This window comes from Echinops telfairi, unplaced genomic scaffold, assembly GCF_000313985.2.
Source record: "Echinops telfairi isolate 266 unplaced genomic scaffold, ASM31398v2 ScPeMD7_7424;HRSCAF=8462, whole genome shotgun sequence".
Lineage (NCBI taxonomy): Eukaryota > Metazoa > Chordata > Mammalia > Afrosoricida > Tenrecidae > Echinops > Echinops telfairi.
This window is the reverse complement of record NW_022111324.1, coordinates 73439619-73452457: the sequence shown is the minus strand read 5'-3', so window position 1 is coordinate 73452457 and position 12839 is coordinate 73439619. Positions and strand designations below refer to the sequence as shown.

Sequence of the window (12839 nt, the reverse complement as noted above, 5' to 3'; positions counted from 1 at the left end):
TCTTATTTAGACAGACCTGCGGAGATAACATGCACAAAAACAAGACAGGGAAACCAAGCAACAATATATAGCAAAACCTCAACAACAACAAACCAGTGACAAAAAAAACACCAAAACACAACAAGAAAGAAGAGCTTGTAGTTAGGTCAAGGACTGTTTCTTGGCCTTTAGGAATGTTTTCCAGTCCAGTCTGTCGGGGCACCACACCCTGACCCCGAAGTCCACCTTCAGCATTCCCTGGGGCCCTCGCTGCCGTGTTCCCTTGCTGTTCTGTTGCACCCCCTTAGTGTTTTGCCGTGGTGTGGCGGGATCAAATGGGGCGCAATTCCTACACTGTGTCTCCGGTGTTGTCCCCTGTAGGGCTATGGGTCAGTGAGGGACGTCATGTCTCATAGTGGGGCCGGCCATCTGGTCCTCTTTGTAGACTGGCTGCTGTAATCGGGAACATCATCCTCAAGGCCTGGTGGGCCAGGATGTGCTCCCCTCTCTCCTCCTCCCCCTTCATCTGCTCCCCTGTGCTCCGATCAGATATGTCCCTCTCCCAGAGCTGCAGATTCTATGCCGTCCTTTGAAATAAATTCTTCTGGGGGGATGTGTTGTAATTTTCAATCTCATCTGTCTTCAAGTTACCATGCTACTTAAGTTTCTTTATATGTACAAGAAACATGTGAGGGGCTTGACAAAGTTTGTAGAACATTGCATTATCTCTTAATTCAATTTTTTCACAACCTTTTTTAAAGCTCCTGATAACTTTGAAAAAGCAATCAAACCAAAAAGAACAAAAAGGTCTCCCTTGACTTTTTCACTCGTTTTAAGAACTACCTGCATGGAATCAAATTGACAGCATCAATTCTAAAGATTCCATGGAAACTTAAGGGACCTGTTTGTGTTGTTTATGTTAAAGCGAGAGGAAGGACTTGGAAAAAGATTAGATGCTTTTATGACTTGAAAAATGAAATCAGTGCCATTAAATGGTTGGTCTAGAAATTGTTAAATGGGTATATGTTTTCTATGTATATTCTTAAGAGGAAAGTAAAATGTAAGGAAAACAAGTTTCAAAAAACAGTTGTGTGTCAGAACAGAAGTGCTCCGTAAGGTTTTCCCTGGCTGCCATCTCTGCTGCACCTCACTAGGCTGGTCTTCTACTGTACTGCTGAGCCGGCCCCCTCTCCGATGATTGCAGCCTGCGGATCGGATCGGGAGCTCAGAACACGCAACAGAGGCCAGAACTAGGCCCAGGCCCAAACCCTATACACTGCCTTTCCTATGTTTTGCTCTTGAAAGAAGATGATGTTTGATTTCATGTGACTATTTCTCTCTAAAGAATGTGAAAGATATTTTTCTTGCTTATTCCCTAATAGGAGGTCTGCAAGATGCTCTTACACATGCGTCACCCAGAGGTGTACCACCACCTGGGTGTCATTCCGCCTCGAGGCGTTCTCCTTCACGGACCACCAGGCTGTGGGAAAACGTTACTTGCGCATGCAATTGCTGGGGTGAGCCTGCTGAAGCTTTTGTTATTCTTGCTGCGTTTTCTGTTTGATCAACTTCAACAAGACTTGGCCTCCATCAGGAGGAGTATATGGCCTTAAAAATGGATCCTCTGTCTCTTTTTTCACCCTGTTTTATGTGATTCATTTTATTTTTAATGTATGTAGCCATTGTTTATATGGCAAACCTTGGTGTGGTAAGTGAAATAATATGAGGGGGCTTCAAAAAGTTCATGGGAGAATGCAATTAAAAGTTAATGGAATTTTTTCAAGAACTTTAAAAAGTAACTATGTATATACACAGTCCTCTTAGCTGATACCAAGGGCTCAAGCAGTAAGCAAATGTTTTGAGGATGATGGCAACAAATGTACAAATGTGCTTGACATATGGATGTACATATGGATTGTGATAAGAGGTGTATGAGCCCCCAATAAATTGATTTTTTTAAAAGCCCTCTTTCCCCTACCCCTACACCCTTTATTCAATATATGTAGTGTATATTTTAGTTCCTTCTCTTTACAGTGATTCACCTTTAAATCAGTGGTCTCAAGAGCAGTGAAGTAAGAAAGCTAAAGGTGTGTTTTTTATAGAGCTAAATGTATTGAAATTTTCAATTCAGTTATGTTATTAACATTATTTAGCGTTAAAGTAGCCTATCTTTCTAAAATAGTGATAATAGGTATTCACTTGGCAGAACAGAAAGTTAGCAATCTTATTTAAGCCTGTCAGATGTTTTAGGGATTGCATTTGAGAGTGACATACAAAATGTCAGAGTCACTTCAGTTAGCAGTACCGCATGTTACTCTCATCATTCATAGACCAGTGCTGTGAATGGAAGTGATATTGCTACAGGAACTTGATGGTTTTGTTTCCTTTAGGCCTTTGTCACACAGATCTTGATTGTTTGACTCCCGTATGTCAGACATTGGGATATACTGGTAAATCCAGCATCTAAATTCTTATCATTAACGGAGTTTTTAGTCTAGGTATGACACATGATAAATAGTTATAAAAATAAATACTGCAAAAAAATAAAACAACAACAATACTGCAAAGACGTGCAGTGATAAAAAGTGGGACAAGTGCAGAGGGCCGTGAGCTGTGTAATTCGATTTGGATGTCAAGGAAGATTCGATACACTCGTAGTTGAAGAAGTAAAATTTTAGGTATTCAGAACAATGAGTAAGAGTTGGCTAGCCATGTTGTCTTCCGTGCCATGAGACAACAGTAGTTTTTCCCCTCTATCATCATGGGTTTGCCTTCTCTTTCTAATAACTTGCTGTGTTCTGAGTTAGTTTAGGATAGAGAAATGTTAGCAGGATACATGGGGAGAGCTGTCACACACGTCTTGCTGTTTCATGTCCAACAGGTTAGTTAATTATTTTGCTCAGTCTTAAGTGGAGGAATACATCCTGCTTAAGACTAAAGACTTTGCTTAGATTCTTTTTTTTTTCTTTTTTCTTAAATCATTTTATTAGGGTCTCATACAACTCTTATCACATCCATACATACATCAATTGTGTAAAGCACATTTGTACATTCAATTAAAACCCAGAGATTGTTAAATCACATTTTTCACGGCATCAACACCAAAAGAAAGTGTCTTCGGAACATGAGTCTTTTGTTTTTTTAATCTAATTTTGAGGGGGCGGCTGGAGGAAGACAATATAGGGAAATTGAAATTTGAGGGTCTGAGCAGTGTCGTTTATATTTTGATAGGAACTTGACCTGCCACTTCTGAAAGTAGCCGCTACGGAAGTTGTGTCTGGAGTATCTGGAGAATCTGAACAGAAACTGAGAGAGCTGTTTGAACAGGCAGTGGTGAGTCAGCCAATGTCTTTAATGTACGGCTGTCCAGATGTGGGATGAGATTAGTGAACCTGGTTTCTCATATTTGTTAATCCAGCCGCAGGCCATTCTTTTGCAAACTTGTAATTTGTTATTCATGGTAGTTAAATATTTAAAAACAGTTAAATGCCACAGATTGTTGGATGAGAGAAGCAGTTTAATCTGAAATCAAAATGTAAACATGAGTTGCCCAAGCCAGTAATCATTTGTTTAAAGTATGTTATCTTTGTGATCTTTAAAGTAAATTATTTTTCTTTGTGATCTTTGTGATCTTTTTTCTCACTTTTACCTTCCTTGACTGGTGTTTGATAAAAGTTTACAAGCATCGTGCACATTTTTTTAACATGTAGAATTATTAGATTAGAAAAGCAACTGTAGGAATTGCAAGAGAAATTCTTCTCTGCATAATGGAAGCTGTCAAAAGATACCTCTCAGCTAGAGAAATTACAGATAGAGTTTACCCAGTTTTTGATTCAGGTTATCAAATCTGGGAGGTTAAGAACTTCCCAGGAAGAGGATGTTGATATCCCATGAAATGTTATCCTCAGTAGAGTGTAGTGGCTAACTGTACTTTCAGGTCAGAAAGAAACAGGGTGTATGTCCCTCACCACCACATACTGTTTTATGATGTTGGACAAGACACTTGCTCCAAGTCAAGTTTTTTTACTAGTAACCCGCAGTAGTAGCATTACCCAGATCTCATGAGGTTGTAGAGATTACTTGAAAGCACTCTTTTAAAGCATGAATGTAGCAGTTAACACACCAGATCCCCTCCCAAATCAAACCTAGGGCTGTAGAGTCCTGCCTGACTCATAGAAGCCATACACAGCTGTCATATCATGTACGCTTGAATTGTCATTAATCATTATAAACCAGCCTGAATATCAGCCGAGGCACCTAATTTTACCACAAAAACTGCATTTAAAATGTGCAGAAAGGATGCAGTAAGAGCCCTGGTGGCACAGTGGTTACTAGTTGGACTGCTAACCGCAAGGTCAGCAGTTTGAAACCACCAGCTGCTCCTGAGGAGAAAGATGAGGCTTTCTACTCCTGTAAAACTGTGCTGAAAAACTCGGCTTATACGTGAGTATATACGGTATTTTAATAAGGGGGAAACACTTTTATGCCCCTGTTTGTACTCAGAACAAGTAAGAGGCTGATTGACATGGCCAGCACCAATGGAGAACCTGATAGGAAATTGGAAGCAAAATTGTATTTTGCCAGTAATTCAGATTTTTTTTTTAATGTTTGAGAAAGAGCTTTATATCTTATCTCATGAGGGGGTATTTCTCCCCTCCCCCCAAAAAACAGAATTGCTTTGGGCAGAGTGGATATTTCGTAGTTCAATTTTTTCCTGTAGACAAACATTCAGCACCTTGCTCCCAGTGGCATTGCCTGGGAAGGTTCTCTCTATCACAGTGGATTTAGTCATAAAAGTTTCGCTTGAATCGAGGTTGTTTTGATGGCTGATGTAAGAGACTAGTGTGTGGCTGTGACACTTTGTTTCCTGCTTGGGAGAATGCCACAGAGACTGTTGTGATGTTGCACACAGCTTACAAAGCCCGCGCCATAGCAAAACCTAAGTTTATGGAGTAGATTTCTCATTTCCAAAAAGGTAAAATGTTGACAAAACTTGTTCTGGATGTTTGTCAACTTTCTAAATGGACGAAAATGTTGACTTGTAGTGCATCTGGTCAGACTGTTGATCAAGCTTTCTATTTAGAGTTTCTGAAAAGATTGCATACCCTGACTTTTGGCAGTCGGGCTGGTTTTGCCACCATGACAATGCACCTGCTCACACAGCCATGTCAATGTACCAGCTTTTGGCAAAAAACAACATGACCCTTAACCCATGCACCTTACTCACCTAACCTGGCTCCGTGCAACTTCGTTCTGTTTCTGTGAATGAAGAGGGACATGAAAGGACAGCGATAGGACAATGTAGAAGAGGTGAAGAAAAAAACGAGGGAGGAGCTGTCAACCATCCAAACTTAGGAGTTTGAAAAATGTTTCCAAGGATGAAATTGCAGATTTGACACATGTGTTAAGTATAATGTAGAGTACTTTGAAGGAGATAAGGTTGTTTTGTAAAAAAATTTAAACATAGCTTGAGCAGGGTGGGGGGTTTAAAATTCTGCGGTTTTTTGGGTACCCCTTGTATGGTTCCTGTGCACTAGGCAGGTACACTAGCTTGTTGCTTGGGAGACCAGATTAGGAGGTTCTATGAACTGGGAACAGGAACTGTCTTTTCTTGGTGTTTGTCCTTATACTGGAGGTCTCATCCAATAGTTATGGTTATGTGATTGACTGACTTCACTCAGCATAAAGGTTTTCCAGGTCCATGTCCTCAGGTGTTGTGTGAGAAAAAACAAATCATTTTAAATCATTTTATTGGGGACTCTTACAGCTTTTATAACAATCCATACATCCATGTGTCAAGCACATTTGTACATATGTTGTCATCTTCCTTTCAAAACATTTTCTAGCTACGTGAGCCCTTGGTATCAGCTCCTCATTTAACCCTCTTCCCTTTCTCCTTCACTCATGAACCCTTGATAATTTATAAATCATTATTTTCATATCTTACATCATCTGCTGTCTCCTTTCACCCATATTTCTATTGTTTGTCTGCCTGGGAGGCGGGGCAGGGTGGGTAATGTGTCGATCATTGTGATTGGTTGAAAAAATATTTTTTTAAGGAGCAAGATCATAGGGAGCCACCTTCTTGGTTTGCTGTGAAGACTGGCATTTAAAAAAATATATGGATGGCACTAGGAAAGTGCAAGGGAAGGGTGGAAAGGAAACTTAAAACAAGTGTGAACCCTTTCAGGTTTTACCTGTTTTTCAAAATGAACTTGTTTTAATTATTAAATTGGCCTGCACAACCAGAGGACAAGTAGTGGATTTTTGTGTGTTCGATAAACACAATGATGAATGAAGATTCAGAGGCCAACGGTATCTTTAGATAGTTGGGTCTCTGCCCAAATGTCTGTGCTTGTGAACCGATCCAGAGCAGTGTCGGACAGTTAGGTGCTCATTGCATACGTGGTGTTGCACCCACCCTTTCAGCCGTTACCCAATGACATTGCATACAATACAATGTGTGGGTCAGAGAACAAAATGGTTAAACCAAATCAAATGGTTCCTTTATTTTTTAAGTCATTTTATTAGGGGCTCATACAACTCTTATCACATTCCATCCATACATCAGTTGTGTAAAGCACATTTGTACATTCATTGCCCTCATCATTCTCAAAACATTTGCTCTCCACTTAAGCCCCTGGTATCAGCTCCTCATTTTTCCCCTCCCTCCCCGCTTCCCCCTCCCTCATGAACCCTTGATAATTTTTAAATTATTATTTTGTCATATCTTGCATGGTCCGACATCTCCCTTCATCCACTTTTCTGTCGTCCGTCCCCCAGGGAGGAGGTTATATGTAGATCCTTGTAATTGGTTCCCCCTTTCTACCCCACCCTCCTTCCACCTTCCCAGTATCACCACTCTCACCACTGGTCCTGCAGGGATCATCTGTCTGGATTCTCTGTGTTTCCAGTTCCTATTTGCACCAGTGTACATCCCCTGGTCTAACCAGATTTGTAAGGTAGAATTGGGATCATGATAGTGTGGGGTGGTGGGAAGCATTCAGGAACTAGAGGAAAGTTGTATGTTTCATCGTTGTTACACTGCACCCTGACTGGCTCCTCTCCTCCCCGCGACCCTTCTGTAAGAGGGTGACCAATTGCCTACAGATGGGCTTTGGGTCTCCACTCCGCACTTCCCCTCATTCACAATGGCATGATTTTTTGTTCTAATGATGCCTGATACCTGATCCCTCCCACACCTCGTGATCGAACAGAACAGGCTGGTGTGCTTCTTCCATGTGGACTTTGTTGCTTCTGAGCTAGATGGCCATTTGTTTACCTTCAAGCTTTTAAGACCCCAGACATTATATCTTATGATAGTCGGGCACCGTCAGCTTTCATCACCACATTTGCTCATGCACCCATTTGTCTTCAGCGATTTTATTAGGGAGGTGAGAACACACTGATAAGATTTTCTGTTCTTTGATGCCTGATAACTGATCCCTTCAGTACCTCGTGATCACGGAAGCTGGTGTGCTTTTTCCTTGCGGGCTTTGTACTTCTGAGCTAGATGGCCACTTGTTTACCTTCAAGCCTTTAAGACGCCAAATGCTGTATTTTTGATAGCCAGGTACCATCAGCTTTCTTCACCACATTTGCTTGTGCACTCACTTTGGCTTCAGCGATTGTTGGGAAGGTGAGCATCATGGAATGCCAGTTTATTAGAACAAAGTGTTGCATTGAGGGAGTACTTGAGTGGAGGCCCAATATCCATCTGCTACCTTAATACTGAACCTGTACATATATGCACATAGATCTATTTCCACATCCTCATATATAAATATATTTACATATGTACATGCCTTTATTTAGAGCTCCATATATGCCCTTTGCCTGCTAGCTCTTTCCTCTATTTCCTTTTACCTTTCTCTTGTCCCACTATTATGTTCAGCCTTCATTTGGGTTTCAATAATTCCTGTCGGTTATATTACACTTGGTCACACCCTAGCAGGCCTCCTACACCCTCCTCACCACCAATTTGGATCACTTGTTATTCCCTTGTCCCTGGGTTTGTTAATACCACTTCCTTTCCCCACACCTCCCCATGTCCCATGTCCCCCCAGAACTGTCAGTCCCATTGTTTTCTCCTTCTGACTGTTCATCCAGCCTATCTTATTTAGACAGACCTGCGGAGATAATAACATGCACAAAAACAAGACAGAGCAAAACCAAGCAACAGAAGAAAGCAAAACAACACCAACAAGCCAATAACAACAACAACAACAAAAAACAACTACAAGAAAGAAAAGCTTGTTGTTTGTTCAAGGACTGTTTGTTGGCGTTAGGAGTGTTTTCCAGTCAAGTCTGTTGGGCGCCAGGCCCTGGCCCCCAAGTTTATTTTTGGTGCTCCCTGGGGACTTTTTTTATTGTAAATTAGGTAGAGGTTTTCATTTCACCACATCAAGTGGCTCTTTGTTGAAAACTGTTTGCTTTTTTCAAGCTGACTCTTGATGACCATCAAGGGCTTTTTCCTTCTTGTTCCTGTTCCGTTTTCCAGGCCGCTGTCAAATACCGATGTGCTTGCTTCTAAAGACCTTTGCTGTCACTTTTTAAAAAAAATCATTTTATTGAGGGCTCATACAACTCTTATCACAATCCATACATCCATCCATTGTGCAAAGCACATTTGTACATTTGTTACTCTCATTATTCTCAAAACATTTGCTCTCCACTTAAACCCCTGGCATCAGCTCCTCATATTTCCCCCTCCCCCTCCCCCTCCCTCATGAACCTTTGGTAATTTATAAATTATTATTTTGTTAGATCCTGCCCTGTCTGACGTCTCCCTTCACCCACTTTTCTGTTGTCCGTCCCCCAGGGAGGAGGTTATATGTAGATCCCTGTAATCGGTTTCCCCTTTCTACCCCACCCTCCCTCCACTCTCCCTGCTCTCTGTCACTTTCTTTACTCCTTGGTTGCTGGATAGGTGCTCTTTTGCAAACATCGTCATGGGGATTTGTAAAAGAGCCAGCTTTCTTTTTAAGCCAGTCATCCTTATTCTGCCTCTAAATAACTAAGATTGAACTGTCAATTTAGATGTTTATTTAAAATTTCATTTTAACTGATCCTTGTATCTTAAGTTACTCTGCCTGCACTCTGATTTATCTCCAATAAAAGGATTATGATGTTGATCTTCTTTATTCAGTGTCTTCTTAAAATGATCTTTTGGTGCTTTGTAAATGCCTCTTATAAGCAGATTCTAGGGAAGGACTTGAGTATTTTTTATTGGTAAGATGCACTGCCATGAGGTTGATTCTGACTAGTGTTCCTGAGTAGGGTTTCTGAGACTGTAAATCTTTATGGGAGCAGACAGCCCCATTTTTCTCCTGTGTAGCAACAGGTGGGTTTGAACTGCTGATCTTGCAGTTAGCAGTCCAACACTTAGCCCACTGTGCCACCAGGGCTCCTTTTATTAGTAGAGGGACTCATAGAACATTTTATAGTATGATTAGAGTTTCTAGTTGAAAGTTTATAATCTTGGTTATAGAATTGTATTTCATAGCATAGCAAGTATGTGAAATTTCCTGAAGCAGTTCAGTTGGGTCATTATCACGAAACAAGAACTGATGAAACAACTATCAATGCTTTTGCCCTACGTGCACTCCCTTACCATCCTCATTTTAAGCATTTTAGTTCTCAAGTCAAATAAAAATCTGAAGTAATATATGTGAACTACCATCTCTAGATAACTGTTCTTTGTACTATTCTTTTGATGAGTGAGTGTTAACTTTTAAGATTAAAATATATATTATAAACTACTCTGCAAGATAGGGAGTATACTTACAATTGTTTTGTGATCTTTTTATTTGTAGTCAAATTCACCTTGCGTCTTTTTTATTGATGAAATTGATGCTATTACCCCCAAAAGAGAAGTTGCTTCAAAAGATATGGAACGAAGAATTGTAGCCCAGCTCCTTACCTGCATGGATGGTCAGTTGAAAATAATGAATTTATTTTAAGATAATAGGATAAGTAATACATGAAAATGATATAAAACATTCAAATGGTGTAAAACTCAAATAGTGAAAAAAGCGGAAGTCATTTTCTTTTCATTAGCTATTCCTGTTATTAAGTTTTATATGAGGATATACAAGATAGATGATATAAGAACATGCTTTACTTTTTTTTTGCGTAAATATTTACAAATATCCATATAGACACGTTCATTTGCTTTTTACACCACTAGAATTGCCCTATACCAATTGTTCTATAGCTTTATTACTCATACCTTAACCATATGTCTTGGAAATGCTGCCACGTTGATGCATTTAGTTACTTGTTTTTTAACTGCTGCTTCATAGTCCATAGGGTGCTTCATCTTATGGTATTTAAGCATTCCCACTTGGATGGATGCTTTTTTCAGTTTTTTGGTGTTTTAAAACAAGGTCTAGAAATGGGCCTTTTGGTTTACATATTACTTCTTTATACATATAAGATCTTGAATTGATGCGTAAAGCTTATAATATGTTCTATATATTGCCTTTTGAAATTATTTTTGTAGTTTACATTTTCACTAATACTAGTTATGAGGCTCTCGTTCTTCAGATCGTTGGCAACAGTGGGCGTCTCTCCATATTTTTTCCTGACTGCTTATATCAACCCTGAGTTGACTTTTCTCATTTTTAACCTTTTGTTCTATTGAGTTGTCGTTTAAAAATTGACTTGAAGGAGAATCTTTTCATTTTGTCTATATTTATTTTTTAATATTAGAAGGACAGAAAAGATCCCATGTTAAATATGATCCAATTAATTTCTTCTGGTCTCTAACTTGATTTGTGATTTTGTTTAATAGTTTCTAAATAAAATTTGGAGAGGGATTCAACACAACTCGAAATCTGGAACTAGATCCTGCCCATTTTGTAACAGTGAAGTTTCATGTGCACATGAACATTTGACATCGTACATGTTTTGTGTTTCTTGTGGTACCAAGTTATAAGTTGCTTATTCTGCTGTTTTATAAATATCTAAAGTGTTCTTGACTTGTTCTTAAGGCCTCTCTTCTGAATTGCTCTATTTTGTTGATCCTAAATTTTGCCGCATTACAAAAATATATAACTTAAAAAATTATTAATCATTTTATTGGGGGATCTAACAAATCCCATAACAATCTATCATTCAGTTGTTTTAAGCATACTTATACATATGTTGCCATCAACATTTCTAAGACATTTTCTTTCTACTTGAGCCCTTGGTATCAGCTCCTCTCTTTTCCTCTTCCTCCCCTACCCTCGTGAATCCTTGATCCATTGTATATTATTATTGTTGTTTTCATGTCTTACACTGTCCATTGTCTCCCTTCACCCACATTTATGTTACTCATTCCCATGGGTTCCCCCTTGCTCTCCCACCCGACCCCTACCATCCTCTACCCTCATGATATTGCCACTCCCACGACTGTGCCTGAGGATTTTATCTGTCCTGAATTCCATGTGTCGAGAGCTCTTATCTGTACCAATGTGTGTACTCCAGTCTAGCTGGATCTGTAAGGTAGAACTGGGTCATGGTAGTTGGGGGGAGGAAGTATACAGGAACTACCCTGTTTCCCCGAAAGTCAGACAGTGTCTTACATTAATTTTTGCTCCCAAAGATGCGCTAGGTCTTATTTTCAGGGGATGTCTTATTTTTCCATGAAGAAGAATATGGTACACATTTATTGTTTTATTAAAAGAGACCTCGCACTTACTGTCTGCTCCGGCTGTGCTGTGGCCAACATTGAGCTGCGTGGCGGTGCCCGCTCCTACAGTCCAGAGTCCAGAGTTACAAAGCTTCAGGGGGGCTTATTTTCAGGGGTGCCTTATATTTCCGCGAGAGACAAAACTTTAAGGAGGTCTTATTTTCGGGGGATGCCTTACTTTCGTGGAAACAAGGTAGATGTGTTTCGTCGGTGCTATACTGCACCTTGGTTGAATCATCGTTCCTTGTAACCGTGCTGTGGGGGGGTGTCCAATTGTCTATAGGATGGGCTTTGGGTCTCTGCTCCAAACCCCCTCTTTCACATCGATATAATTGTTTGTTTTGGATCTTTTGATACTGTTGACATCTCGTGATCACATAGGCTGGTGTGCTTCTTCTATTAAAAATATAACTTCTATGAAGACAAAAACACCACTTAAATTATGGCACACTGCTTTCTTAGTAGAAGCATCATGATTTCAGAGATAATAAAATGGGTGAAAAATGAGCAACTGCTGAGATTAAGCAGATCATTACTAGAAAGTTCTTGAAAGTGCTTTTGGTTCCGGATTCTGGTGAATGTTTTGTGTTTTAAAGTTCCTTTTTATAAGCCAGCATAGAAAAAACAGTAAACAGCTCAGTGTACATAGTCATATCTGCAAAGAGTCTTTGCCATCTGGTATAGTCGACTCTTAAGTAATGAAGGGGTTATAGACTCCAAGCCCCTGTGAAGTTGAAAATCCATATATATAACTTCTGTCTTCCCACAAACCCATCTGCTGTTGACAGAGCCTTACTGATAGCAAGCAGTTGATTAACACATATTTTGTGTGCTCAATGTATTATTTGCTATATCCTTGTAAATTAGAGAAAATAAAATTTCATTAAGGAAAATAAAATACAATCTCAGCACTCTACTGTATTTGTTAATAACTCAAGCTTACAGAGGAGCTCTAGCGGTGGCATAATGGATTGCTCATTATGCTGCTGTCTACAAGGTTAGCAGCTTAAAACCACTAGATACTTTCTGGGACAAAAATGCGGCTTCCGATTCCCATAAGACTGTAGTCCCTGAGATGAGCCAGTCAGGGTGTGATTTAACAACGATGGAAAATACAACTTTCCTCTAGTTCCTAAATGTTTCCTCCCCGCTCCCACTACCATGACTCGAATTCGACCTTGCA

General features: G+C 39.8%; 1 protein-coding gene across 4 annotated transcripts in view; it reads left to right on the top strand.

Moving 5' to 3' along the window:
* Positions 1 to 12839, top strand: part of NVL (nuclear VCP like) — a 138859-nt gene that overhangs the window by 38962 nt on the left and 87058 nt on the right. For 3 of the 4 annotated variants that reach the window (XM_045298132.1, XM_045298130.1, XM_045298133.1), the window contains 3 exons: positions 1362 to 1496; positions 3211 to 3312; positions 9795 to 9912. In XM_045298132.1, the coding sequence (XP_045154067.1) occupies positions 1362 to 1496; positions 3211 to 3312; positions 9795 to 9912 (355 nt within the window). The remainder of the gene's footprint in view (positions 1 to 1361; positions 1497 to 3210; positions 3313 to 9794; positions 9913 to 12839) is intronic. The other variant, XM_045298131.1, reaches the window with a different exon arrangement.